The following is a 25261-nucleotide window of genomic DNA, read 5'->3' as shown; positions in this document are numbered from 1 at the left end:
TTTCGAAATGATTTCAATTAAATCATACAACGCGTGCTTAATTATTGTGAAGTAGCCAGCCGATGAATTCTTGAAGCTTTTGTTCCACATCGCATGTTAGCAATACATAAATAAATAACCTTCAAGTTTGCTGGAACAATTTGTAATGACACTTGTTTAAGGGGGTGTAATAACATCACTACCAATTAGAAACGAAAAGTAACAATATCTTTCGAACATTACACGCCTATAAACCCGGGACAAAACAAAAAAACCTTATACAAAAATCCACATTCCAAGTTCTGCAAGCTAATTTATATTTGTGAATATTGACTAAGGTGAAATAATCAAAAAGAGAATGATTACCTCACCAGCAGCTATAGAATGTCTTCATCTCACATGAATTGTTAAGGCCCAGCAAGCGAAATGTTTTCTTTCTTCCTTAATCTTCGAGGGTGACGTTACGAAACAGGTACGACATGGACTCTTTGTTATGGATACGCCGAATGGCCTCTGCCAAGAGGACGCTGATGTCTACTGTTTTGATTTTATGGCACTGCATCTTCTGAATTTCGTGTGGAATCGTATTGGTAACAACCACTTCGTCGATTGGCGAATCTTCGATGAGCCTTGGAGCATCTGATGAAAGTAATCCATGAGTGGCCATCACGTAGATTTTGTAAGCGCCTCGATCCTTCAGGACTTCAGCAGCAGCCACGAAAGATCTGACATCATCGATCATGTCATCCTACGAAAATGGAAACGATAAGCCAATTAATAAAAATAGCTAAATTCAATAACAGATTTTTGAAACGTACCACCATGATGGCGATCCTGCCTCCTACGTCTCCAACGACATTGATTGGCGGTTTTTCTTTAGCAGTCATGACGGGCATTCCGCGAGCAGCATCCATGGTGCGACTGCGTAGTGTCGGAGGAGAATGCCGGCCATCCACCATGTCTGACTCGGCCTTAATGGATGTGATGAATTAAGTCAGCTGATTAATAGTAAGCCATTATTAAATCGACTTACTTCCTTCTGTTCACCGTGAATGACGGCGATTCCCAGACGAAGACGCTCAGCGTATGAAGTGGCTTTCTTGGCCGATCCGGGATCACGAGCTACAATAACGGCGTTTCTGAAATCTGGGATCTAAAAACATATCGAAGATAAAATAAAATAAGTAAAATCAATAGCCAAGTCAATACAATAAGAAAAGAGCTTACGGATTCTTGAATGTATTGAAGAAGAAAGGGAGATGCGCGGAGATTGTCGACTGGACAGTCGAAAAAACCTTGAATTTCCTTTTGATGCAGATCCATAGTGATGAGATGGTTCAATCCAGAGCGGCACATCATCTTAGCAACCAGCTTAGACACGATGCATCCTCGCTTTCGCATCTTACCTATTTGCGGGGATTGCGAATTGGTGGGATTGGAATGAGAGAAAAAAAATCGATGTGAAACTGAATTTGACATTAAGTTGGACACGTACAACTCGAGTTAATCAGAATGATAAACACAACTAAAAAAAGGAGTACACAGCAAAGGGGTAGCATGTGAACTACTTGGAATTAAAATCTACGTGCAAGCACAAACTACACATATATGCATGGATTAAGAATGCAAATCTACATAGAACGTCTGAAGAATAGAACTCGGTTGAACGTTGAAGGTCCTTTTGCACAGAACGAGGGAAAACTAAAACGGATAAATAAAAAGATTACACTGTTTACTGTAGGGTAGATAGGGGATTACACCCACGATGCTGCGAGCCGACGACGTTTTGCAGGCGTAAGCCATGATCAATAGTTCCATAATATTGTTGTTGACATCTCTAGAATATTCAAAACCTATGAAAGATTATGTGCTTCACAAACAATTAATACACAAGTATAAACATAAGCCATTTAAAGTCAATTGCACACACTTCTCCAACTAGTAAAAATGTTGCACATCTTTTTTTTTCTAAAGGGTATTTGACAATACCATATCTAAAAGCTACACTCTTCAATTAAGCATTTACTTGGTTCCTGTTTGAATAATGTAGACATCTTTTCCTCTAACAGAATCAGCAATGTCAACCATAGTTTCCCGGTTCGTTTTGTGGTAAATTGAAGCTGCTCCAACCTTGATACCCAAACGTCTAGATATAAAGAATGTGAACATATTAAAATAAGTCTGAATAATTTTGTGTTTTATTATGTAATACTTGGCTATAAGATCTGCTAGTTCAGGATGAGAATTCCCAGTGATGACCATCAACTCGCCAACTTTACTGCGATCCATCTTTGAAACTACTCTACACGTAGGAGATGAAAGAAAACAATTGCATACAATTTAATGACGTTAAAACACTTGAACTTAAATATTTGAATACTAGTAGATAAGATATACCTATAAAAGAATGACTAACCTGTCTTAATTAATTTGTATTAAATTGATCAGTAGTCTTGAGATTTCAGTATTTTTCTGAACAAAAGATTGATATACTTAACAACTCTTCAGAATGACGTGCAGGTGCGTGCAACAACTTATGGCGGTTGGCTTGTTGCAGAACCCAATAACAGAGACAGCTGACACACACACAACACTATCGAATAAATGATATTCCATAATAAAATAAAATGTGAAAATGAATACTAGTACAATTTATGTGATTTTTCTGGGATATTATTATTACAATGTGATCTGAATAAAGTATTGAAAATTAATAAAACTGCTTATTGAATCTGTGTGTTGTTTTCACGCGCGTCAAGATTCTTAATAAGATACAATAAGAGAGATTGAGTGTGTAAATATTAGACAAATACCTCGTCAAACCGGTCACAACCGAGAAAAACCCAGGAATACCTTTCAGAGTTACAAATCATATGATAGCGATAAGCTATGCATGTGAGGTCTGGAAGTTGGGATTCAATTTTTAAAAACGCAATGTCGCAGCTGAATTACTCATGACAGATTCACTTAATGACAGATACAATATCAACGTTTCCCGCACAAAATCAAAGTATAAACACTTACGTAATCGTCGATCATTCGAAATATTTAATACCTCGTAGGTGCCCTGGACGAGATGTGCAAACACATCCTATCGTATTCTTTCCGTTTAATTTATTTTTAAAGCGTGTTGAGTTCAGTTACTTTATTTTTTAATGAAGGTTTCTACCACTATTTTTTTCTTCTCGTTTTGGGCCAGCTATGGATGCTGATTCGTTTCCGAAAACATTGACCGAATTTGGTTATGCATTTAATGAAAGTTAGTATACATTTTCTATTTGTGACAATTTTATTATTTGTCTGACACCTGTATTCTTCCAGAGGGACAGTTGCGAATTATTGACCCAGTCACGAAAGCTGCAGGAGATTGTCCCTTTGAGTTTGAAGTGGATAGAGACAATAATGATTACAACCAACGACGCTATGAAGCATTAGGAGAAGTATATAACAACCAAACAAATTTCATCTATGAAATTAAGGCCATAGCAATGCTTTTAATCTTCATTTGCAGATTATTAACCAACACATTTATGAATTGCTTGAGACTAGAGGGAAGCTTACAAAAACCTTCTTAAAAAAAGAAGGTTGCACTGAAACATCTAATGAAATTGAGTCTTTCATCTTTGTTAGTGATGATGTTTTCACCAATGATAAACTGATTGTTTTAGTACATGGTAGTGGTGTTGTTAGAGCTGGCCAGTGGGCTCGTAGGTAGGTAAATTTAAAGTCACTTAATCATTTCAATAATTACTTAAGTTTTAAGTAATAATCTATTTTCCCCAAATAAGGTTGATAATCAATGACAGCCTGGATACAGGAACACAATTACCTTTCATTGAAATGGCCAGGCAGAAAGGCTATGCTGTTATAGTTACAAATACAAATGACAATCATAGGATTATTGACAGAAAGAAGAAATTAATCCAGGTAAACAATTTGATTCATATTCAAGCATCAGTATCAAATAACACTGGGACTCTACTATATTGACAGGGTAGTGAAAATCCAGTGAATCATTTGCTATCAGGTAACGGAAATTGCGTCATCATAGATTGTCGTCATTTTTATTTGTATTTTTCTGTGTACCAATAGTGTGGAAACAGGTGATTGACAAAAGTCCGGCCAAACATATCGCATTCATTGCCCACAGCTACGGCGGCGTGTGCACATTGGAATTGGTAAGCGAATGCGTTTATTCCGCTAGATGTCGCCGACGTCAGCTCATTTCGAATTTTTCAAGAATAAAACAATAATAATAATGTAATCCTTACAGGCAAGTCAAGTGGAGAAGAAATTTCAAGATAGCGTGTTTGCCTTGGCGATGACGGATTCCGTCCACAGCATGGTCCACCATGAGACGATCGCGGCCGGCCTACAGCAATTCCTTTGTCAGGTAGGACAAACATGAACATGTTACATTGGGTCTCAGGGGGGAAGTCATTACCTATTCACTAGTCCGCAACAATCAACCGCTCCCGCAGAGAAAAGAATTCAAAAAGAAAATAAAAAAGAAACGGGGCCTCCACAATTTATCATATTTTTTTCTCCCCCCTTTTCATTTCATGTTCCAAAGAGACTGAGAGAGGGAGAGAATGGAGATTGTGAATGTTTTTTAAGGACTAACTAAGAGCGGTTGGGCAAGTCAAGCCACTGTGTGTTGCGCTAGTGGTCCAGGTCAAAGGGGTTAGCTGTGCATGTCGCACTTAACTCGTACGTACTGATTTGTATAGCGTAGCGACTTTCTGTTGTGTCTCCGTATTTCCGCTTCCGGCCCAAACTGACCGGCACACGGCGATCCGGGCAGCATTTGATCTCCCCCTACCCCTTTTAGTCCTCCGCATTCTTCATCTCGTTTTTTTATTTTTAATGAAAAATCCCCCCTCATTTTCCATTCATTCACGTCTGGTGACGTGATTTTTTTAACCGAGTGAGACCGTGAACCACCAAAATGCGGGGTGAGTTGTAAAACAATAAAAGCGTGGGAATTTCCTGTAATTCATTATGACAATTTATATACGACCCGTCGTTAATAATGCGCACATGTAACTACATAATATAGTACTAGTAGTGTGCCACTCAAATGGCATGTAGACCTGAGAGAGAGTGGAGACTCAATGCCGCCATTGCCTCTGATCGAAAAAGAAAGAAAAAAGGAGAGACTTGTCATTTGGGCGGCTCGCGTTTAAATCATTATTAATATATAGCGTGTTTTTTCTTCTTCTTCTTTTCTTCTGTCTACCTGGAATGCATCGGCCATAAAAAAAAAATCGTACAGTCTTTTGTGCCTTGGATATAACCGCTTATAAATAGCTGGAAGAAGAAGAAGAAGAAAGCCTTCGGGGCGTGCGCAACATCTCGCTATATGACGTCTTTTTCTTCATTTCCCCTCCTTTTTTTCCCGACATATCTTTGTGTGTCGTATTGTATGATGCGGGACGTTCCGTTGTGGCCCGGGCTGTGAATAGCCGTCGTAAATTATCTCGATATTCCTTTTTTTCTGGGGGGAAAAATGAAGAAGAAGAAATAACACGCCGGTTTAGCGTCGGTGTCTTCCTAAAGTCCTTGTTCATTTTCTAAAATATCCTTTTCGGTTGTTGTTGTTGTTGTTGCTGGATGGTTTCATTGTTGAACTTTGCGTTATCATCTGGCGAAACACGAAACCCAACCCCGTTTTATTCCCCCCCTACTCCTCACCAGAGAAATATTTTTGATTTAAAAAAAAAGAAAAGAAATGTCATCGAAGCCATTGAAATTGTTGTTGTACAACAACCGGAACTGGGAAAAGACTACTTTTTTTTTGGTTTATTTTTTGAAAAAAAGAATTTTGCGCGCGGTTTTGATTCCCAGGTTTTTCAACATTGACAAGAGGTGTAAAGGGATGGGGGGGTTCGTCCGTTGGCAGAGCGGAAGGAAAAAGGGAAAAAGGAAGGAAATACTGGGACACCGGTGATGTGATGTGAGCGCCAAAGCGGAACCCGGATCAAAAACTCGTGGGAAAATCTCGACTGCACGGATTCCACACTGGTTTTGCTTCCTTCCTTCCTTCATTCATTCCTCTTCCGCTGAGATTTATCATTTCGTCGTGATTGCATTTGCATTTCAAAAGGCCCAAAATTTTGTTTTAAAAAAACACCAACATTAAATAATTAGATTGGGCGCAATTGGGTATCATCCGGCCTACCGTTGGACACGCCAGTCGGAAGACCAGCCAACGATATCGATCGCGTGTCGGCAGGTGACTGTGTGACCCCATTCCTTTGATCGAATTTTTATTGGCCAAAAAATGTTTGTCATTTTCTAATCTTTTTCTCTTTTTCTTTTTCTGGAACGCGCAGGTCACACGCAGCACGAGATGACCTCTTACTGCAGCATGTCCAGTATATTTCAGTTCCTGGAGGAAAAGTTGCAGGAGAAATTGCAACAGCAACAAAACGGACAGTAACAAAAAATCTCTCTGACCACCAGACCTTATTTTAATCCCAATTTCCTAATAGAAACTTTTTTTCCAAATGTTATTCCCATTTCCCACGCACAATTTTAACTCTCGGGTGACTGTTTAGGAGACCCAAAAGTGTGTATCCCTTTTATCCCTTATCTCTCCTTTGCCCCCCTTCAACAAACAAAAAGATTTTCGGTGCTTTGACTAATTGACATATCTGTTTATGGAGAGAGAGAGAAAGAGAAAATGTCGTCCAGTACAAGCAGCTTGAACTTGAAACAAAGAAAGAAACGGACGTTGTTAATGGTAATTGGATTCGTTTGTTGCCCCAAGCGTGACGCCGAGATATGAGAAAGAAAAAAAAACGAAGGGGGTTCGTGAAAATTAGCGTCTGTTTAACCCTATTTGGCTCGGCCAGTCACCTGTGCACACCGTCAAAAAGGTATGTCATAATAACAACTAAGGGCTTCCCCCCTCTCTCTTCTGAATTTAAGCGGAAAAAGGTGTAGGGGAAGAGTCAGAGAAGACTGACACTCAGTCCGTCCTGTGCGATGAAAAAATGCGGCCGGGGAATTGAAAAAAAGAAAAAGAAAACGGAGACATTTCACACTGGAACGGTTTCCCCCCGTCGCTGCGGACCGACCCCTTCGAGCGTCCGTTACACGACAGAAGCCCCTGGATCACGCAAGCCGAGATTTCCGCCGCCGCCGACGACTTTTGCCTTATTGGCTTTTGGCGGGGTGTCGTCAACGGAAGCCGTTCAATTCATCCCCCAAACAAAAAAGGGGAAAAATGTTTCGGGAGAAAAAAGAAAAGGGGGAGGTTATAGGGTTGAATAAGAGAGATGCGGGTGAACGGTCACGGGTATCCCCCCTTTAAGACGCGTGCGCCAACGGGATTTTCTTTTTTCCTAGACGCCGGGGTCGTCATTGTAGAGGCCGAGAGGAAAGATCGGGAGTGTCCGTGCGTGTCGGCGGCCAGTTACGCTACAACGGGCTACCGGCGCTTGGCCTCTCGGCCCCGCCCTCTGCTTTGACCCCCCTCCCCTTACTGTTTTTCTTTCAGAAATTTTACCAGGGGAAAAGAAAGAGAAATGGGAAACCGAAACGGCCAAATCCAGGAAGAGGACAAACGACGTATCGAGAGAAAAAAGAATCCGCAATAATCGTTGACCGAATTTTCGTCCGTCTCAGGAAAAAAAGTTTCCCCCCACTTTCCAGGGACCTTTGATCTCCTGGAACTACACCGACTTCATTTAATATCTTTTCCCTCCTTCGACTCAAAGAATCACGGCGGTCCTTTTTGTTGTTTGATTTTTTAAACTTGATTCTTAATTTTCAATTTTTAAAAAAGAAAAAAAGGTAAAACTCTGGTAGGTTTGGGAGGGATCAAATCGTCAATGTATTACACTGTACACTGAGAAATAACATCCACACATGAAATTCTGTAGTGAAACAAACAAAAAAAAGATAAGGGGGGACCACTGATGAAATCTCGGGAGGGGGTGACAAATCAATCAAGAAGTAAACAGTTAAACAAACCACACATCAATAATTATGATTTAATAAGAGAGAGCTGTCGAATTTTTTTTTTCATTTTTAATTTTGTTGGGGGGGGATTTACCAAAAAAAAAATGATAAAAGGAACTGTACACAACTTTGGCTTGACGCTGTTCACACACATACACGTATACAACAACAACAACACGAAATTGAATTTATTATTGTTTTTTTTGTAATGATTTTTCTTGTTTTTTTTTTTAATCTTCTAGTGAAAACCGAGACGAGGGAAAAATATCAGACGTGAGTGAATAGAATATGAATATTGTTTTGTTTCCTGCGTGTCCCACTTCATATAATATTTGTATACCAAATGAATCCGATATAATAGTATAATTAATTATTCATTTCAATATATATTTTTGAAAAAAGAAAAATTCAAGAGAGCCAAGAGAAAATTGAAGAAATGTTAAAAAGATTTCAAAGTGGTGGTGGGGTAAATAGCAGCCTATGTTGTAATTATCAATAATTTCTTATTTTATCAAACCGAAAATATGTTTTTGCAGATCATGACCGGATGTGTGTGTGTGTCTTTTATCGGAAAAAAGATCTCCATTTTACTACTTCATATATAATATACGTAATATAAGTAGTGTTAGTCCCCACCCGCAAAAACATAATAGAGGACTATTTGTATGAGTGTGTGTCATATTCAAGTAGCACAAACGATGAGATTTCGGTGGGCTGAGGGATATAATAATATATATATAACACTATACAACTAAATATCGAATGTCGTAGATATTATTATTATTATTATTATAAGGGGGGAAAGTGTCTTTCGTGGTGGCGGGGGGAGGAGGCAACAACAAAAACATTTGCGCAGCTCCCAACTCCCCCAAACACTCCACACACACAAAGAAGAAGAAAAATTGAAAATTTTTACTTTTAATATTCACATCGACGGCATGTAGGGCCAATTGAAACTGGAACCGGATAGGAGCATGTCGCGGATGAGTGTCTCGATGGGCGTTTTACCGACCAGCCGGACGAAGAAAAGTTGCTCGATGACTTGCGACGAGACGGTACGTAAAGAAGGCAGCCTCAGGAGCAGTTTGCCAAAACGGACCGGTTGGTTGGCATACTGCGTCCGGCAGTACTCTTCCAGGGCGCACTGCGATTTCTCCTGCAGGCTCTCGATGTGTCCCACGTCCGACAATCCGCAAGCGTCTGCAAATAGAACAAACAAAAAAATACAGAAAATCAGTTCAGTTATTAGATCCATCATCTTCATCAGCTGCCTGGGCTGCGCGCATACAATGTTGTACGATCCTATTTCTCCTCCATTATATTACATAGAGGCCTATAGATGTTTCTCATCCGCTGGCCAACAAAGTTTCTTTTCTCTTTCATATCATTCCCCCCTCTACTCGCACATTGATTACGAGCCAATGCCACGCATCTGTCGCGCTTGTACGTTCAGTTTCCGCGCCCTTTTGTTGTCCTTATCCTCTTCTTCCTCCTCTTTCCAGTTCTTTTTCACCAAAGGGAAAGAAAGAAAAAAGAAATCAGAGATGTGGTGGTAGGGGGGACTCGGGAAAAACAACAAACACCCGAAAAAAGGCAGAAAATAAAAAAAAAACCGCAAAATCGTTCGTTTTCTTTTACTCTCCATCGCGGGAATCTCAAACGGGGCGCGGTTTCGACTAATCAAAAGTCGTCCCTCTTCTCGGTTGACCTCGCCCACCACGCCAACAACAACAACAAATAAAAAGGAAAAAAAGATGACTTTTCACGATAAACTCTTCAACTTCCCCCCCCCTCCCACGAAAAATAAAATCACATTTGCCTCATTGATGGGGTGGCCCACGCCAATCGAAACGTTAAGGAGAGTCAAAAAAGAAAGAAGAAGCAGATAAGACAGAAAGGCGACCTCAACCGGTGACCTTTTCAGTGTGTGGGTAACGTTGGCTGAGCTCAAAAAAAAAAGGAAGAAGAGAAAAGAGACTTTGTGAGAGTCGCTGCTGCTGGGATGGTGCAGACGAGATTTGTTACAAGGAGCCACTAATCCCGCACGTGTTCCACACCGATAAGCATAGCGCGCACCAAACACCCAGAAAAGAAGAAAAATCAAACGGGAAAGAGAGAAAATAAGAAATCCAATCCGTCGCTTATCGACTCCAGACTCGACGGCGTCCTTCTGGTTATACCCCCGCAGGCTCCTCTAATATCTGTGTAAATGTACACGCAGATATAAATAAAATCATCCCGTTTCTCCTTCGGGAATCTTGGTTTGACAATAATGCGGACGACAGCAAAACAGACGAAAAGATGCCAAGATCACCAAACAAATTCATTTCATTAAATTTTTGTTTTTAAATTTCTTGACGACGGACCGGCACCTCCCACCCAAAACAAAATCTGGGCATTCCACAAACACGACGGGACGCCTTTTTTTTTTTTTTTTGAAATTTCGCGCGCCATTATTTGATGGATTAGGGGCAAGCGCATACTTGCACAACATTTTACCTGGACAAGGGGAAATGGCGGTATACGAGGGGGAAAAAAACCCATCGGTCAATTTTTTCTATTCCACCTGAATTTCTCATGTGATCACTAGACTATTGTTTTGTTGGGTACTGCCCCCCTGGACTTGGTGAGCGCCGGCCCTCCTTATCAATTCACGTTGATCTCGATCAATTATGAAAGAGGCAAGTGTGTGCATGTTTGATGCTGTCGGTGTGCAGGATGTCCCAATTGAGAGGGGGGAAGTCGCTCGATTTCACCAACAAGGAAATCTCGGGCGGATGAATGTTTCAAACGGGCAGTGCGTGCACAGTGACTGTCGTCGATGTCGTTCAATTCCCCGACACACAAAAACAAACAAACGGGAATCGGTAATGAAGGCATTCAATATTGAATTCGATTCTCCCTGGGCACTGGCCGTCGGTTTAACCTTCCCCTCGGCACGCCGAAATACACAAGAAGAAGCGGAATCCATCCTCTCTGAGTATCGATTACCGATGCTCCTGGATTGGACATTTTCAAACGGCGACGTACCGTAAAAACGGTCGTCTCTCTATGCCCAGGGACTAGGACAAAATAATAGAAAAAGGCCAAATGGATCAAAGGTCCCCTGGACGAGAGATCAAACTGTCATTTTCGTTGTTTTGTAGTGGCGATTCGATCAACACTCAAGGTCCGCCTGGGAAAAAATGCCGCCCGCTTACCTGTGGTGAATAGGACGATGGCTTTGAGACAAGAATATTCGGCCGAGTCGACGTGGAGGGCTTTGAGTTTCTCCACTTGCTCCTGGAAGATGCGGATGTGATCCATGAAGGCGACTACGCGGTCGGCGGCCATGGGACTGGCGTGGAGTCCGGCGGCGGCCAGGAGCGGGGCCACGTGCAACGGCATGGAACACTGCGACGCGTTCAACACGAACAGTTCGCTCCAGACGAGGCGCAGCAGCGCCACCTGGTCCGTCACCTGGAGATCGGGGAAGAAGGGGATGTTGCGGGCCCACTCGACGGCCGAGAAGAGGAGCCGGGCGGCCAGCTCGCAAATGTTGTCGATGCCCATGATGTTGTTGCTCGGCTGCATGCACTGGCCGTAGCGCGACGTCGGGTACGGCTCGGCCCTCAGCAACAGCGAAATGTAACTCGACAGGTAGCCGTGCGAGCCGTTGAGGCCGCCGTCGTTGCCCACGCCCAGGCCGCCCACACCGCCGCCGCCGCCCAGGCCCATGTTGCCGCCACCACCGCCGCCGCCGATCCCGTTCGTCAGCGACAACTGACCAGGGAATCCCGGATGTTGCGAAGGCGGAACTCGACCCCGCTGGACAGCTGGAATATACCAAAAACAACAAAATAAAATAAACATTATAAATTTGTCACAGATTTTTCTCTCCTTTTTATTAGACAATTGATTGAAATTTGTATCAAGAGTGAGGAGGGGGAAATGATTGATTTGGGAATGATGATTTAAGGGGAGGGGGTGAGGAAGAGGAGGAATCTTGAAATCACGTCAGTTTCACGAATGGAAGGGGGAAAAATTACCCAAAAATAATAGTGAAAGTGAAAAATGGTCGGGGTGTGTCGAGTGAACTGTCCATTAGGCCGTGAAAAAGGGTGTCGCCGCCCACCGACTGTGTTGGGGGGGGGGGGGACTCGGTGGGAGGCTAATGTGTCTGATACAGTACAAGAAATAACTGGGAAAATAATAATACGTAATTCGAATGACCAGCTTTTTCGCGCGTGAATTTCCATGGTCATCGCGCATCGAAAAGCAGAGAGAGAGAGAGAAAAATGTTTGTGCTCAACGTGCGAAAGATAAGAGATAAGGAATGACCGCGGTCGGGAGTTAATAACGGCGGCGTCCGTGAACATTTTTTTTTTTACAAAAAGAAAAAAAAAAGGCAACGGCAACCGCCCGACTGTTTTGTTTCATTCCGTGCCCATGCATAATATGATTATTCACTTTTCTGACTGTCGGACCCATTATCATCCCGTTTCTCTCTTTCTCCTTTCCTTCTGCGTCGATGGCGCAACTTTTGAACTTCCTTTTAACCCCATTTTCTTCTTTCTCATCTTTGAGAAGAAATAAAAACATTTCCGGCATCCAAATTATTAAAAAAGAAATTCTTTTTTTCCAAACAAAACAAAAACAAACAAGATCTTGTCACGCAAAAAAATAGAAATAATTTTGTTGTTGTTGGGAGGCCCGACGGCGATTTTCGTTTCTTCGTGTTGACGCGTTCGCAAAAGATAACAACCCGAAACAGATTATGGATATTTTAAATACTACCACTACCACACCACCAACACATTTTTCTTTTTAGTGAAACTTGTGTTTCTTCAGTCGACTGGCTTTTTCCTTTTCAAGTGGTGGTGGTGGCTATCTGATGGTGTTCTGGAAGGTCTGGTCTGCTCGAATTTCTACTTCACTTTTATTTTGTTTTGTTTTGGTTTAAAAAAAAGGGAAAATTATTTTCCGGGGGGGATCGGCCACGGACAATCAAACCCCAAAAATAAACGAACAAGAATAGAGGAAATGTGCCTGATTGTGTGTGTGTCGATTACAAGGTGGTGGGCGCCTATTGGGAGGGGATAGAGTTAGTGGTATAAAAAAAGTCTAGAAAACGAACTCGTTAGCCTTTTGCTTGATACATAATGGCCTATTCATCTCTGTGTGTTGTATCTTTTCTTTCTCCATTCTTCTTTTCGATTTTCCACCTTCTTCCATCTCACTCTGTGTGTTGCTTTTGCCCAGTCTACGAAAAAAGCTATTGTTATTTAGTCTCGAGGACGAGGAGGAGGAGCTCCTTCACAACTATTTAAAGAAAGAAAGAAAAACCCTTTTTGAAGAATAAATAAAATAAAAAAATATGATTTTCCTTTTTTCTTTGGTGATCGTGATGAAGAGAAAAAGTCGTCTCGAAACCTCCCGCAAAGAACAATAAATTCAATAAATTCCCCATTCTTTTGTGCGTTACATTCGACAGGATAGAGCCGAAAAAGTTTAGGAAAAAAAAATACTTAATCTCGCCGGATTTATACGACACGCCCTAACCAAATAAAAACTCTTTCGGAAAAAAAATGTCCACTGGATAGTTGGGGTCCAGTTCAATCAGCGAGAAAAACCCTAGCAAAGATTTGTGTAACTTGTGTAGATGATAATCACATGGAAAGGAGATGGAGAAAAGGGGGCTCGTCTGTGTAACTCGTTGCAAACACATGTACGTACACGAAAAAGCCGCTAGCCATCTTGCCACTTGTTGGAGAAAAAAAGAAAAAATTTAAAAAAAGTAAAGAAAAAAAGGGGTTGGAAAAAATATCTCTACACATAACACACCACACATCGATACTCTGTATCTTTGGGGCCTATACAAGTTCGGTCGAGGGGGGGGGAGGTGTTGGACATTCATATCTCTGGTGTGGAATATAATGTGAACAACATTTTTCTTTATTTTAAAAGGAAACAAGAAGATGGAGTACTACTTCTCTCTCTTTTCCTCTTGTATATATGTAGGCCTAGTTCTTTTCAAGTCGAAGGTCGCCGTTCCCACGACCTCCGACCGAGAGGATCTCTCTCTCTCTCTACACGGACCCCTTATATTTCCTCGGACTTGTAGGAGCTTTCGGGTTTCCCAACGGGAAGAGACTCTCGGACCCTCAGCGCAAAATAAAAGAAAAAAAAACCCCATTGCGCACACAAGAGCGAAACCCCCAGAAAGGCAAAATAGTTGGGCCTGTAAGTTCGATGGAAAACCCAAAAATTAAAACAGGCACATTCCTTTTCTTTTTTTCTGGATATCCCCCACTTCTTCCCTCGTATCTTGCCCAACCAAAAAATCAAAGGGGGTTCCTTGTTTTATTTATTAAACAGTTTTGTTTTTATATTTTTATTCTTTCGTGGGGGAGTGTGGTCGTCAGAATTTGTTGAGATGAAAAGCAATCTGGTCGAGAAAGAAAATTTTCTCGAAAAAAACTTTCAATTTCCAAACGAGAAAGAAAGAAAAAAGCAATTTGAGTCCAGTCGCAGTGTCTGTGTTTCTTTTTTTAAATAACTAATTTAAGATGGGCGACTGTAGAGGAGGAGGAATATTACATACTATAGCATTAGTGTGCTCGCCCTGTTATTACACACGCAGACTCTCACACACACAGAGAGAGAGGGACTGTATCTATCTAAAAATGCAACTGGCCGCTACGGGAAAAAAAAAAAAACCTCAAGAAGAAAGGAGAAAAAGGTTTTTCTCTGTGTTTACGAGTGATTAACCAGTTGTTAACGACGCTCTAATCACAGAATTAGGGCCGTATGAAAGTCCCGCAACAACTCGGCAGACAAGTCCGTGTGTGTGTCTCACAAGTTTTTACCAAGAGTCAAGTCGCAGGTATTATTCATCTATATTAACGAAGAAGATGATGATCCAATGTGTGTGTGTGTGTTCCAGTTTCCGAGACTAAAGTTTACGGTGGGAAAACTCAATTAACACACACGGATACCTCGTCTGCCAGATTGATTTAACTGACTGTCGGTTTGGAGGGAGGAAAAGTTAATGAGCAAATCTCACAATAGTTTTTTTAAAATAAAAAAGTTCCAGTTTTCTGTAATGTATATCTGAGAGAGAGAAAGAGAATAGGAGGGGGGAGTGCCTTTGACAAATGACTCGACTTGTAAGGGATAAGGAGATGGTGGGGCTAAATGTTAGAGCATCACAGAGAGATTCTGACGGTCGACCACGTTTGTAACTGAAGAAACCAAAACCCCTAAAAAAAGAATAAGAAGAAATGAGAAGAGGGCGCGAGAAGAGGAGGGTGTCAGTTGAAACCGCAAGGGGAGAAAAAGAAAAAAAAAAACTCGCGTATAAATCTCAACAGGGGGGGATGAACCCTGGAAAAGAAAAAAGATTCCTGGACCGAGGAGGGAAAGACCCCCTGACAGAAGGTGGGAAATGTCCAGTGCACACAAACTTGTTTTAAAAAAGAAATTAAGGACAGCACCCAAGAATCATTTGACACGAGCAAAAGAAGTAGAAAAGTTTATCGGTTGTAACCCCTCGTCATAACTGGGCCAGGGTTAGCGAATGTGTTATGTTTTTTTCCGAGATAAAATTAAAGAAGGAATATGAAGAGAGAATCTGAGAGTGGACAAGTCGAGAGTGTCAGAGGAGGAGCCATGACCCACCGTGGCCGACCGCTAAAAACGCCGGCCGTGATGCAGAAGTGGCAGAAGTGGTAGAAGCGGTAGAAGCACTGGCCGAAGTGGTAGAAGTAGTAGAAGTAGCAGAAAGAGGGTTCCACACTGGTGGTGGAGGAGATTGGTAATGGTGGTAAGGGTGGAAAGAGTGCATGATGCTGTGGATGGTGGATGGAGCGATGGTGAATGGGGACCCACCTTCTCGCCTCATGCCCATCTTGAGGCACTTCTTCAGCCGGCAGTACTGGCACTGGTTGCGATGGTGCTGGTCCACCGGGCAGTTGCGGTTGCCCCGGCACGAGTAGCTCAAGTTCCGACGTACGCTCCTCTTGAAGAAACTTTTACACCCTACACAGGAGAAAAAAATAGAAAATGTTTCACATTACACAAAATGACTTATAACAATTGGGTCGTTTAAACTTCCAAGGCGAAATAAAAACTCATCGATTGATTGGGCACGACAATCACCCAGTCGACTTTTTTTTTATTTTTTATTGTGGCGTGAGGATCTCCCTCAAGGCTCTCCTAGGCAACATTTCCTCCCAGAGACTTATACAGCCCCCCTCCGTGTCATCATCTCTCTATCGTTCCATCATTTGATTGAAAGGAGGGAGCCCCTAACTGTAGGAGAGACATAGAAAGTCTATATAGACTTCCGACTCAATCAAAAATGGCAGGACTGAGATGGATGTCATCAAACAAGAAGTCCCCCGACGACTTCCAACTTTACGACACTCAACTCTCTACTTACGTGTCGTAAATAAATCAACCTGTGCTACTGTTGTGGGCCTCATTGAGTCCATAAAAAGAAAAACCTCTCTCTCTCTCCCACCCTAAAAGGAATGAACAAGCCCTCACCAATCCTCATCATTCCAACAACACAATCTCCTTCACCCCCGGAATCAAATAAAAACAAAAAAACAAAGGTCTAAACATATTATTCATTACATTATACAACTGTTGTATAATAGTTTGCGGTTAAATCATCAATGAAAACCCCTCGAAAAAATAAAAAACCCTAAAAGAACTTTTTCCTTCCTTCATGTCTGTGTGTGACTGGCGATAATCAATTATGTAAGGTCGTTAGAGTGTGGAATGACCGTATGGAAAGCCCGAAATCCGCCGTCAGGTATATCTAAACAACTAATACGCAACGATACACACACACAGTGTGTCTGTATCTGTGTGCAGAGTCGTAAAAGGAAAAGAGAAAAATAGAATGGGAGGCGGGATCGAGCAGAGAGAGAGCCCCACCGCCGAGTCAATCAACGAAGAAAAAAGAGTTTCCCAACCATCAAGTCGTAAAATGGTTTGTTGTTTTTCTTTTCATCATCATCGATACATCCGCGTTAAAAGAGGAGGACGACGACCCTCCATCACGTTAGCCTCCCCCCCCCTCCCTATACCTTTCTTCTTCCTTTTCTAACCGACCTTCTTAATTGAGCAATCATCAACCGTCAAATCGGTGAAACAAAAGAGAACCTCAATCGGCCCCTTTGTGTGGTCCTGCAACACAACAAATCTGTCCCGATGTCGAACGAGGAAAAAAAGAAAAAGAATTTGATTTGATGTTTTTACCTTCGCAAGTGAATTGTCCGTAGTGCTTTCCGGATGACTTGTCGCCGCAGACGACGCACTCGACGTTGGGGGCGTCTTTGCCGTTGTTGGATGCCGACGAGGAGGCGCCGGAAGAGGCCTGCGATCCTGGCGTGGAGATCTGCGGCGGGGGCTGGTGATGTTGTTGCTGCTGTTGTTGCTGTTGGAGTTGCTGCTGCTGTTGCTGCTGCTGGTGGTGGGGAGTCATGGCCAGTCCGCCCAGTCCGCCCAGGGACGCCGATCCCACCACTGGGCCGATAGGATCGTCGACCGACGTCAACCCGACGTCCCTCCATCCGCCGGGACCGTGGCCGACCACTCCTCCGCCGCCCAGCAGCACGCCGGATGGCATGGTCCCCATCAGCGACATGGCCGGACCCGACAGTGAGAGCGGAAACGACGCTATGATGAGGCCGATACTTTTTTGAGGTTGTTTTTTCGGTTTTCCTTCTTTTCTGATTCGATGAGTTTCGACGAGTTTTTATTTTTTGAATTTTTTTTTATCGCTGTTGTTGTTTAGATTTTTTCACTGATGACGCACAGAAAAAACCACTCGGCACTAAAAGAAAAAAATACGCAATTCTTCAGATTCCGATTCGAAACACTTTGGATGTTACAACACCAACTGCAAACTAGGATCCGGGATAATCAAAAACTACACTTTGATGTCGTTCCACTTTTAATTCATCGACACTGGGTCACACAAATCCATCACGATTTCACCTGTGACAAATTCCAAATATTTTTTACAATTAATTTCCAAATAAACTGTATAACATTTGTAATTTAAAAAAATAACTAAACTGACCTGAATGATTCGCCAAGTTATTCCAAATGACGTAATTCCTCCGGCACGCGAAATAGACTCAAGCAAAAATGACATTAACCGGTAGCTGGCGAGGGTAACCAATCGTTTTGTTTTCTTCACGGATTGAAAATTTTCCTTTTGTTTTTAAAAAAAGAAATTCGATCGATTTGGAGGAGAGTTGAGCGTCAAGTCCAAAGAAGCAAAAGCTATACGGTCGTGTGTATGTCTCTGTATGAAGTGGTGTGATGGTTCAAAGGTCAGGAGTATCGGAGCGGCAGAGGGCACACGTTGAGGCCGTTCGGCCGGCAGCGTTCAACTGGCCCCGTGATACCGTCTCTCGGGTTCATAGCGCAGCCATCCTTTAGCCAGACACACACACAAACAGGAGAGAGCCAGCGAAAAAGAGGGTGGGGACAAGGAGGTGGTGGCCTTTTGGGGCTGTCGTTATGGCAACGCGCGCGCGGGCTCTTTCAAAAATAAAATAAGAAAAAAGAGAAATAAAAGGGACTTGTGCTGGGCTGGTGGTGGCTTTGGCTCTGTGTGGCACAGTGTGTGTCTATTGGTGCGCGCCGTGCCAGAGGCCGCGGCCCCCCGGGCGCCCTCCGGCCATCCCCCTTTGATCTCTGGCTCGGCCCCCATTGGACGTCGTTAGCGATGTGGCTCCTCCCATCCCTCCCACTGGCGCCGAGTCTCTTTTTTTTTCTTCTTCTTCTTTCGACGTCGATCGACAGGGCCAACACCTCTCCATCTTCTTTTTCTCCATCGACGTCATCGACATCCGTTCCTTTCTTGCCCTCCAATCCACTACCCCCACCGACAAAAAAAATTTCTCCAAATCATTTCCTCTCATCCGCAAATCCAATTTCTTCTTCCATCCACTCCTTTCCTGTCGAATATTGAAAAAAAAAGAGAAATAAATAGAACAAATTACATATCGATCCTATTTTTGGATTGTGCGGATGAATAGATAAAAAAGAGTAACAAGAATTTAAAAGAATAACAGGAGCAAACCAAAAGTGACAGTATATTATCTATACTGGTATATAGTGGAGAGATGGGGGGCACCCTGTGGATAGACTGGGCTGGATGGATCCTGTGTGCTCGATGGAGAGTCTTAAGTAGTCGAGTAGCGCGCGCGAACTTTTGAACTCGCCAGTTTAAAAGGTAGTTGGCCCGGTTGGGCCAGGCGCGCACGCTGCGTTTCGGCTCCATTGACCCGACTGACCTTTTTCTTGTCTTTTCTTCTTCTTCTTTCTATTTTTTCTTCTTTTCTTTCACGTCTGCAAATAAATAAATAAAAAATACGCGGGGAGATGATATTCAAAATAAATAAATCTTCTTCTATACCCATAATATAAGTCGACCGGCCCATATGTGTACTAATACACACACACACACATAAGCCGGGGAGAGAGCTCGTCATGTTCATGTCATAAAAATTGACATTGAGCAGAGACAGACGTCCCCGCAAATAGAGGGGTGGCCGTTGGTTCCAGGCAGAAACCTAAAACCACACCCCCTCCTGGAAAAAATCTATGGGGAAAAAAGAAAAAATCTCTTTTTTTATTTAGACCACAAAATATCGTACAACCACACCATAGAAAATATGAAAGAAGAAAAAATCCGGACAACTACACAGTGCGCGGATCTGTGCTGGGTTATTAGATCTCGAGGGGAATCAAAGGTCGGCGCACACGGGGAGAGAGCTTTAGAAGAGACTGTGATGTAATCCGAGAGTCCGTTTCGACTTTTTATCCGAGAGCACGAGCCCCGTATCTCTCCCCCCCCCTCATCATCCGCCAAAAAAGCTTTTTGTTGACGGTGTAATAGAGTACAGCCCCCCTCTCTCTCCATACAGTGTCGCGCATTTATGTATCCATCTGTTCCGCCGCTTTGAAAAATGGGAAATTTTTTTTTCTAAACCGTTTGATTACTCGCCCCTTGAAGACGGTGGCAGAGCGCGAGCCAACGGGAGAAGGAAACCTGCGTTCTTCTTTTTTTATTTTTGCGGCGGATGAACTTTGACCCGAGCGTCGTCTCGCGGGAGAAAGAAGCGCACGAGTTTTTATGGGTGGAAAAACAACAACAACTTAAGAAAAAAAAAAATGATTTAAAAGCTCTCTCTCTCTCTGGGTTCGGTCGATTGACGGAACGCAGCTGCTTTTACTCCAGCGCAACCCGTTCTCTCTCTCTATTCCAGCGTTTGTTGTTTTCCCCCGGCACTCTTCCAATCATCAGTCGGCCAACTGCAATGTTTTCAACATTTAATCCCCCCTATTTTTTTCAAGTTTTAAAGGGATGACAAGAAATTATGACCGACATTTTTTGGGGTTTTTTTTTAACCCCCGGACGGGTTATATTGGTAGATCGGCGCCGCTGTGTTGTCAATGGGTATATCCGACAAAAACCCAGATGGTTAAAGGGAGGCATGTTAGTTTAATACACAAGATGATGATTCCCACACGCAAACAGCCGCCCGCCGACTATCTTGGCGCAAGATACAACAAAAGAGATTTCACCCACCCAAAGTCTTTTTAATGAACTCATTTCTCGACTTGCCCCTCCCCCATTCGATCTAAACTACACAATGTTGTTCCGAAGAAAAGCGTAGGAGGTTTTTTACCTTTTTTTGTTCTGTAGGATTTATGTGGAAACCTTTTTTTCTGATCTTAAAGGAGTTTTGTTTAAGTCCGGCGGAATGATTTCATTTCTGATGCGACAACATTGGCCGGAAGTTGTTGCCGCCTCGAGTGGATTTGCTCACCTACACAGGACAACAACAAGAGTCATGAGAAAGAATATCATAAAAAAAGAGAAAAAATGGAAGGATGTTGTAACCACTGGCCGCCCTCATTTTCTTTCTGGAAAGAGGGGGAGGGGGAGGGAGGGAGCGCCCTCTAGTGTGTCCTCCCAATCTCTTATAGAGTGAACCTCGGTCGTGACTCGTTATACATACCATGGGAAATTCTCTTTTTCCTTTCCTTCCACAACCACCACCAACAACTTCCACCAGGCAGCAGCCAGTAGTACTGTAGTGTACCCCCTTCGGCTTCATAATGAAAATGCCCGCCAGGTAGATATCCATGTAAGCACCCATTACATCAACCCGCCAGGCATTTTTCGTACAAATTTTTAGTCCCAAACTTTTTTTTTCCCGACAAATAAAAATAAATAAAATTATTTCTTTAAATCTCACCCACCCCCACACATGTGTGTGATGGAAAGACCTTGAGATTACATGACGATCACGAATTCACGATGAGATCCATCAGTTGCGGTCAACTTTTGTGAAAAATGGCAGAATCGCATCCGAAAATTGGTCGTTCAAATAACCCACCAATTTTTTAAAAAGAAAGTGTCTGTCAAGGAAGAGATATACAATATCGATCACGTAACCGTTTTTTCGTTCCTAATTTTTTAAAAGAAAATAGAAAAAAAAAAGAGTTGCCGATTCCGGTGGGTTTTTTTCATGAATGGAAATCTTTTTCTCTCCCGCGGGTCAAAGAGGTCACGATCCACGATAACGAGGATATACACAGTACTATACATCTACATGTGTAGATATATAGATGATAAAGAAAAGAACCGAACAAATAGAGGAACTCCTACTATTTCTCTTTTTTTTTTGTTCCATTTCAAAAAGAAAATGGGAGGAGAATAAGAGAAACAGAGTTAATGATGGAGCCATACACTGCGATCGCCCAAAGGCGCTATGGGAATGTCTACATATATAGTATATGGCATAAATAATTACCCTAACACACACACACAACTCCTATCTTACCCGCAGTTGAATGAACCTGACCTGCTCCTATGTTGCACACACAAACATTGCATGTCTCTTGTACATATCATTCTTTCCTATGGCCATTCTTCTCCCACCCGAAATTTCACTTTCTTTTTTGATTGAATGAAAGGAGAATCCAAAGTAGGACAGGGGCTGAATAAGAATAGAAGATGTTTTCTATAGTTACCCCCATAGCTCCTTGCTGGGTCCGAATGCAAGTTGACTGTGGATCCCGTGTGACCCCCGACGAGCCAAATGACCCGGCGTTGTTGTACCATAGAGCGAAGCCTTGGCTCCTTATTTTTATCCAGCCTTGGGAGACAGAGCCCACTGTAAGGGCGGCGGGTTCCATCCGGACACACTCGATGGGAAATCTCAGGCTGTGTGGCGAACGAAGGCGCTTCTTCTCTGTGGTTTGAAAATTTTCTCGACTAACGCGGAGAGGAAACCAGCTGGAAGTACACGCTAATGCCGTAGCGCAGGCTCCTCTTCGTTGTTTCTACCCTTGATGATGGCGCACCGGTGTGGTTGCGGCCGTGGTATAGTCGGTACAACTATAGACTATGTGTGTGTGTGACCTCCGGTACTATAGCAGATATACCGGCGTGACCGAAAGGTCAACTCCATGATGTACCTAAAGGGAACGTGTGTGTCTTTTTATGATTATTCTCTTCCCTTGGCTCTTTTTTTTTCTTTTATTTTTACTTGCTGCTGTTGTTGTTGCTCCTGCTAGGCTACTTATCCCGCGGACGTTACTGCGGGCGGAAGTTCCAAGTCGTTCACCTGATGATCGCATCCTCCTTCTTCTTCTCTTAAAAAAAAAAATCCCAGGACTTTCTTCTCGACGACTCCGCCTCCTTTTCTCTTCCATCTCTGCAACAAGAAAAAAAGAAAAAATAAAAACAATTTATTCGTGATTCAAAATCTTCCTACAAACTTGAAAATAATTAGATTTTAACTGAGGTGGTCAGAAAAGTAAAAAAAAACCTTTCGCCATTGTCGCCGTTCGAACCTGTAAGTTGATGGCGTGATGGGCCTTCATTATAACTATAGCAAAGAAGGTAGTAGTAGTAGCCAGGCTTCCTTTTAAGAGTCATTAGAAAGTCAACCGATAGTTACACGGCCGGTTATTTTTTAAACAACAACAACCAAAAAGAAGATAAAAAAATAAGCTATGGACAGGACGTGATCTCTATGGGGGGAAGGAGGAATTGTGAAATGAGAGAATCAAGGTGACTCCTGCACGGACGCCGGACGCCGCTGTTGCGGTCACCTGTTTCCCTATCTTAAGCCTGGCCATATCTTTAAGAGGGCGGCCCATCTCGAAGAAAAACGGCCAAGCACAAAGTGTCTTGTAAAAGTAATTAGCCCCAGCTACCAAAAAACATATGCTGCACACACAGGAGCATCCCGACTCCTTGTTGGTTATGTGAGTCGAGCAAAGGTAAAGTCATCATTAACACCTTTTGTTTCTTTTTTTTTTACCTGAAGAAACTTTGGAACTGCTGGACCTTGGACACTTGAAATTGGGGAGAAAGAAACAAGTTATTGTGTTATATACAGTTGGCCGTTTCTTCTTAAACTAGTATGCCTTTAGGGGGTGGTGGTTAAGAGCCAGGGTTTGTTTGCTGCTGTGCCCAGCGAGTATACATATATACGTGTATATCCTTGGCTCGCGGAGTAATTTCAACGGCTAATTGCGCTAGAAAAATGAGCGAGGGCACCGCCACTTCCGCTCCAGCTCCTCCTACTCCCTTCTCGTTGCCATTTAGCCAGTCCAGACGTCTGTTGTTGTTGTTGTTGTTCTCCTATTCTTCTTCTTTCTTCTCCATGCAGTTGACTTTCTCAATCCACAGGCATCCAACGGCAGCAGAGTCTAAAGTCACAATAGTATTATATGGCGTCGGAAGACGCCACTTCACCGTCATCATCATCAAAAGGTTTTGCCTCTGGTTGCACACAGTCGGAATAAAAACCAGACAGGGAGTATAGAAAGAAAGGAGCATGGTTTATGACATTAGGCAGAGGAAATTTATTAGGTGTGCTGTGCCGTACTTACGGAACTGGCCGCCATAATAGCATAAAGAAAGCAATTTAAAAAAAACCAAGTCCTACACTGGGGGATAAAAGAATCTTTAAATTAAAGCGATTTCCCTTCCATCCTGCGAGATGAAAAGATAATTCACCAAAACACCCAGAGAGTTTGCCTTAAACTTTCAGAGAGTTGCACATAGTATTTCAAGGAAAAACAATTTAAAATTAAAAAAAACGAAACAAATACATACGAGATGAGCCCCGGCAGCTCCGGAAATACTTTTGGTTTTTCTTCCATATCATCATCATCATTTTCATTCATACATTTACACCATAGTTGTTTGCTTCTTTCGTGTGTTTCTGCCTGGGGTTTAAACCCATTACCAAAGTGGACACACACACACACACGACTCACGGCAGACCTTATTATGTACACACACAGATCCCGCGTGCTATTCTTGTCTATATGGAACACACGAGAGAGAGATGCACACGAGGATTTTCTCTCACAACAAAAAAAATGGCGGCCAAAACAAAAATGTAATACTTACAAAAACAAGAAGAAAAAGCCCTTCGATTCTGAAGAAGAAGAGAAAAAGGTTTTTTCGGCTGCCAAAACAACAGGATGAATAAAAGCCGCGGGTTGACCTCGTTCCGACCTTCTTCGTGACTGCAACGTGTGTGCTCTGGTCTCCCATTTTCTTGGCAGCAGACACGATTATTATTATATTTCGCCCCTTTAGCTCGTTTTTATTTTTTGTTTTCATGGACGGCCGTGAGGTTTTGCGGTGGTGAAGCCATTTCGACTTTGAAATAAAATCACATCCGATCCAAAAAAACGAATTCTCCCTAGGAGCCAGGAAACTGTTTTCTTTCGAAACTGACACGATCGATCGGCCATTGATAAACGTTGCCAATTGTCGCTAAGATGCTCATTTAAGTAAATTGCGACGTTGGTTTCCGGTCATCAGCTGACGAAATTAAAATACTCGATTTTGGCACGTGATGATTCGAGAGACAAAGAAACTGGATCGGCATCGGCAGTGAAACTTGTGACGTCGACCTAGAATAATCTACCCATGTTTCGGCTCAACTTTTCTTCTAAAAGGTAAGGTCTCGTTTTATTTTCTCGTCTTTTTACGTCGGTCATTAACAAGAAAAGCCAAAGCCACAGCCATTTTTCTCCCAATAAAAACAAGAAGTAGGCTACATGAGAACTTTTTTTTGAACAAATCCCTCCGTCACGCTTAGACTCCTTTTTATTTTGCCGAGCCGCCATGCAAATTTTTATTCCTCGACACAAAGTCGTTAACAAAAGATTTTGTCGAACTAAACGATACTGTCCCATTAGCTCAGACATCGCCTATCTCTGACAACATTTTGGTGACGTTCGAAAAAACATTTCGGGAAATTTTTTT

General features: G+C 42.6%; 3 protein-coding genes across 18 annotated transcripts; 1 reads left to right on the top strand and 2 right to left on the bottom strand.

Moving 5' to 3' along the window:
• Positions 1-126: 126 nt before the first annotated feature.
• On the bottom strand, positions 127-2910 carry LOC124196745 (phosphoribosyl pyrophosphate synthase-associated protein 2-like). 5 transcript variants are annotated; one of them, XM_046591946.1, is made up of 9 exons: positions 2793-2878; positions 2396-2572; positions 2192-2281; positions 2006-2125; positions 1707-1816; positions 1207-1385; positions 1013-1132; positions 798-950; positions 127-727 (listed from the first exon to the last, which is right to left on the bottom strand). In XM_046591946.1, exons 3-9 carry the CDS (start codon positions 2266-2268, stop codon positions 422-424), a joined length of 1065 nt encoding a protein of 354 aa, XP_046447902.1. In that variant the 5' UTR covers positions 2269-2281; positions 2396-2572; positions 2793-2878; the 3' UTR covers positions 127-421. The 5 variants fall into 5 exon arrangements, with proteins under 5 accessions (XP_046447902.1, XP_046447905.1, XP_046447906.1 ...); XM_046591949.1 differs by lacking the exon at positions 2396-2572 and having other exon boundaries at positions 2793-2910; XM_046591950.1 differs by lacking the exon at positions 2793-2878 and having other exon boundaries at positions 1716-1816.
• LOC124196744 (cotranscriptional regulator FAM172A homolog) lies at positions 2855-8332 on the top strand. Of its 7 annotated transcripts, none has more exons than XR_006875808.1 (11): positions 2914-3037; positions 3141-3238; positions 3301-3419; positions 3491-3690; positions 3768-3906; positions 3973-4006; positions 4072-4157; positions 4253-4372; positions 6130-6214; positions 6315-6860; positions 6928-8332. XR_006875808.1 is itself a non-coding variant. In XM_046591945.1 (10 exons), the coding sequence occupies exons 2-10, from the start codon at positions 3181-3183 to the stop codon at positions 6419-6421; spliced, it is 948 nt and encodes a 315-aa protein (XP_046447901.1). In that variant the 5' UTR covers positions 2855-2988; positions 3141-3180; the 3' UTR covers positions 6422-8332. The 7 variants fall into 7 exon arrangements, 5 of the variants coding, with proteins under 5 accessions (XP_046447901.1, XP_046447900.1, XP_046447899.1 ...); XR_006875809.1 differs by having other exon boundaries at positions 6922-8332; XM_046591945.1 differs by having other exon boundaries at positions 2855-2988; positions 6315-8332.
• Positions 7796-24723, bottom strand: LOC124196742 (nuclear receptor subfamily 2 group F member 1-A-like). 6 transcript variants are annotated; one of them, XM_046591932.1, is made up of 9 exons: positions 24395-24723; positions 22515-22682; positions 21997-22443; positions 20646-20786; positions 18023-19555; positions 17197-17937; positions 15607-15966; positions 11148-11762; positions 7796-9147 (listed from the first exon to the last, which is right to left on the bottom strand). In XM_046591932.1, exons 6-9 carry the CDS (start codon positions 17582-17584, stop codon positions 8873-8875), a joined length of 1638 nt encoding a protein of 545 aa, XP_046447888.1. In that variant the 5' UTR covers positions 17585-17937; positions 18023-19555; positions 20646-20786; positions 21997-22443; positions 22515-22682; positions 24395-24723; the 3' UTR covers positions 7796-8872. The 6 variants fall into 6 exon arrangements, with proteins under 6 accessions (XP_046447888.1, XP_046447890.1, XP_046447891.1 ...); XM_046591934.1 differs by lacking the exon at positions 24395-24723 and adding an exon at positions 23295-24349; XM_046591935.1 differs by lacking the exon at positions 24395-24723 and having other exon boundaries at positions 18023-18908; positions 19034-19555; positions 22515-22724.
• Positions 24724-25261: the final 538 nt, after the last annotated feature.

Source organism: Daphnia pulex, chromosome 7, assembly GCF_021134715.1.
Source record: "Daphnia pulex isolate KAP4 chromosome 7, ASM2113471v1".
Classification (NCBI taxonomy): Eukaryota; Metazoa; Arthropoda; class Branchiopoda; order Diplostraca; family Daphniidae; genus Daphnia; species Daphnia pulex.
This window is presented reverse-complemented; position numbering and strand designations above follow the sequence as displayed.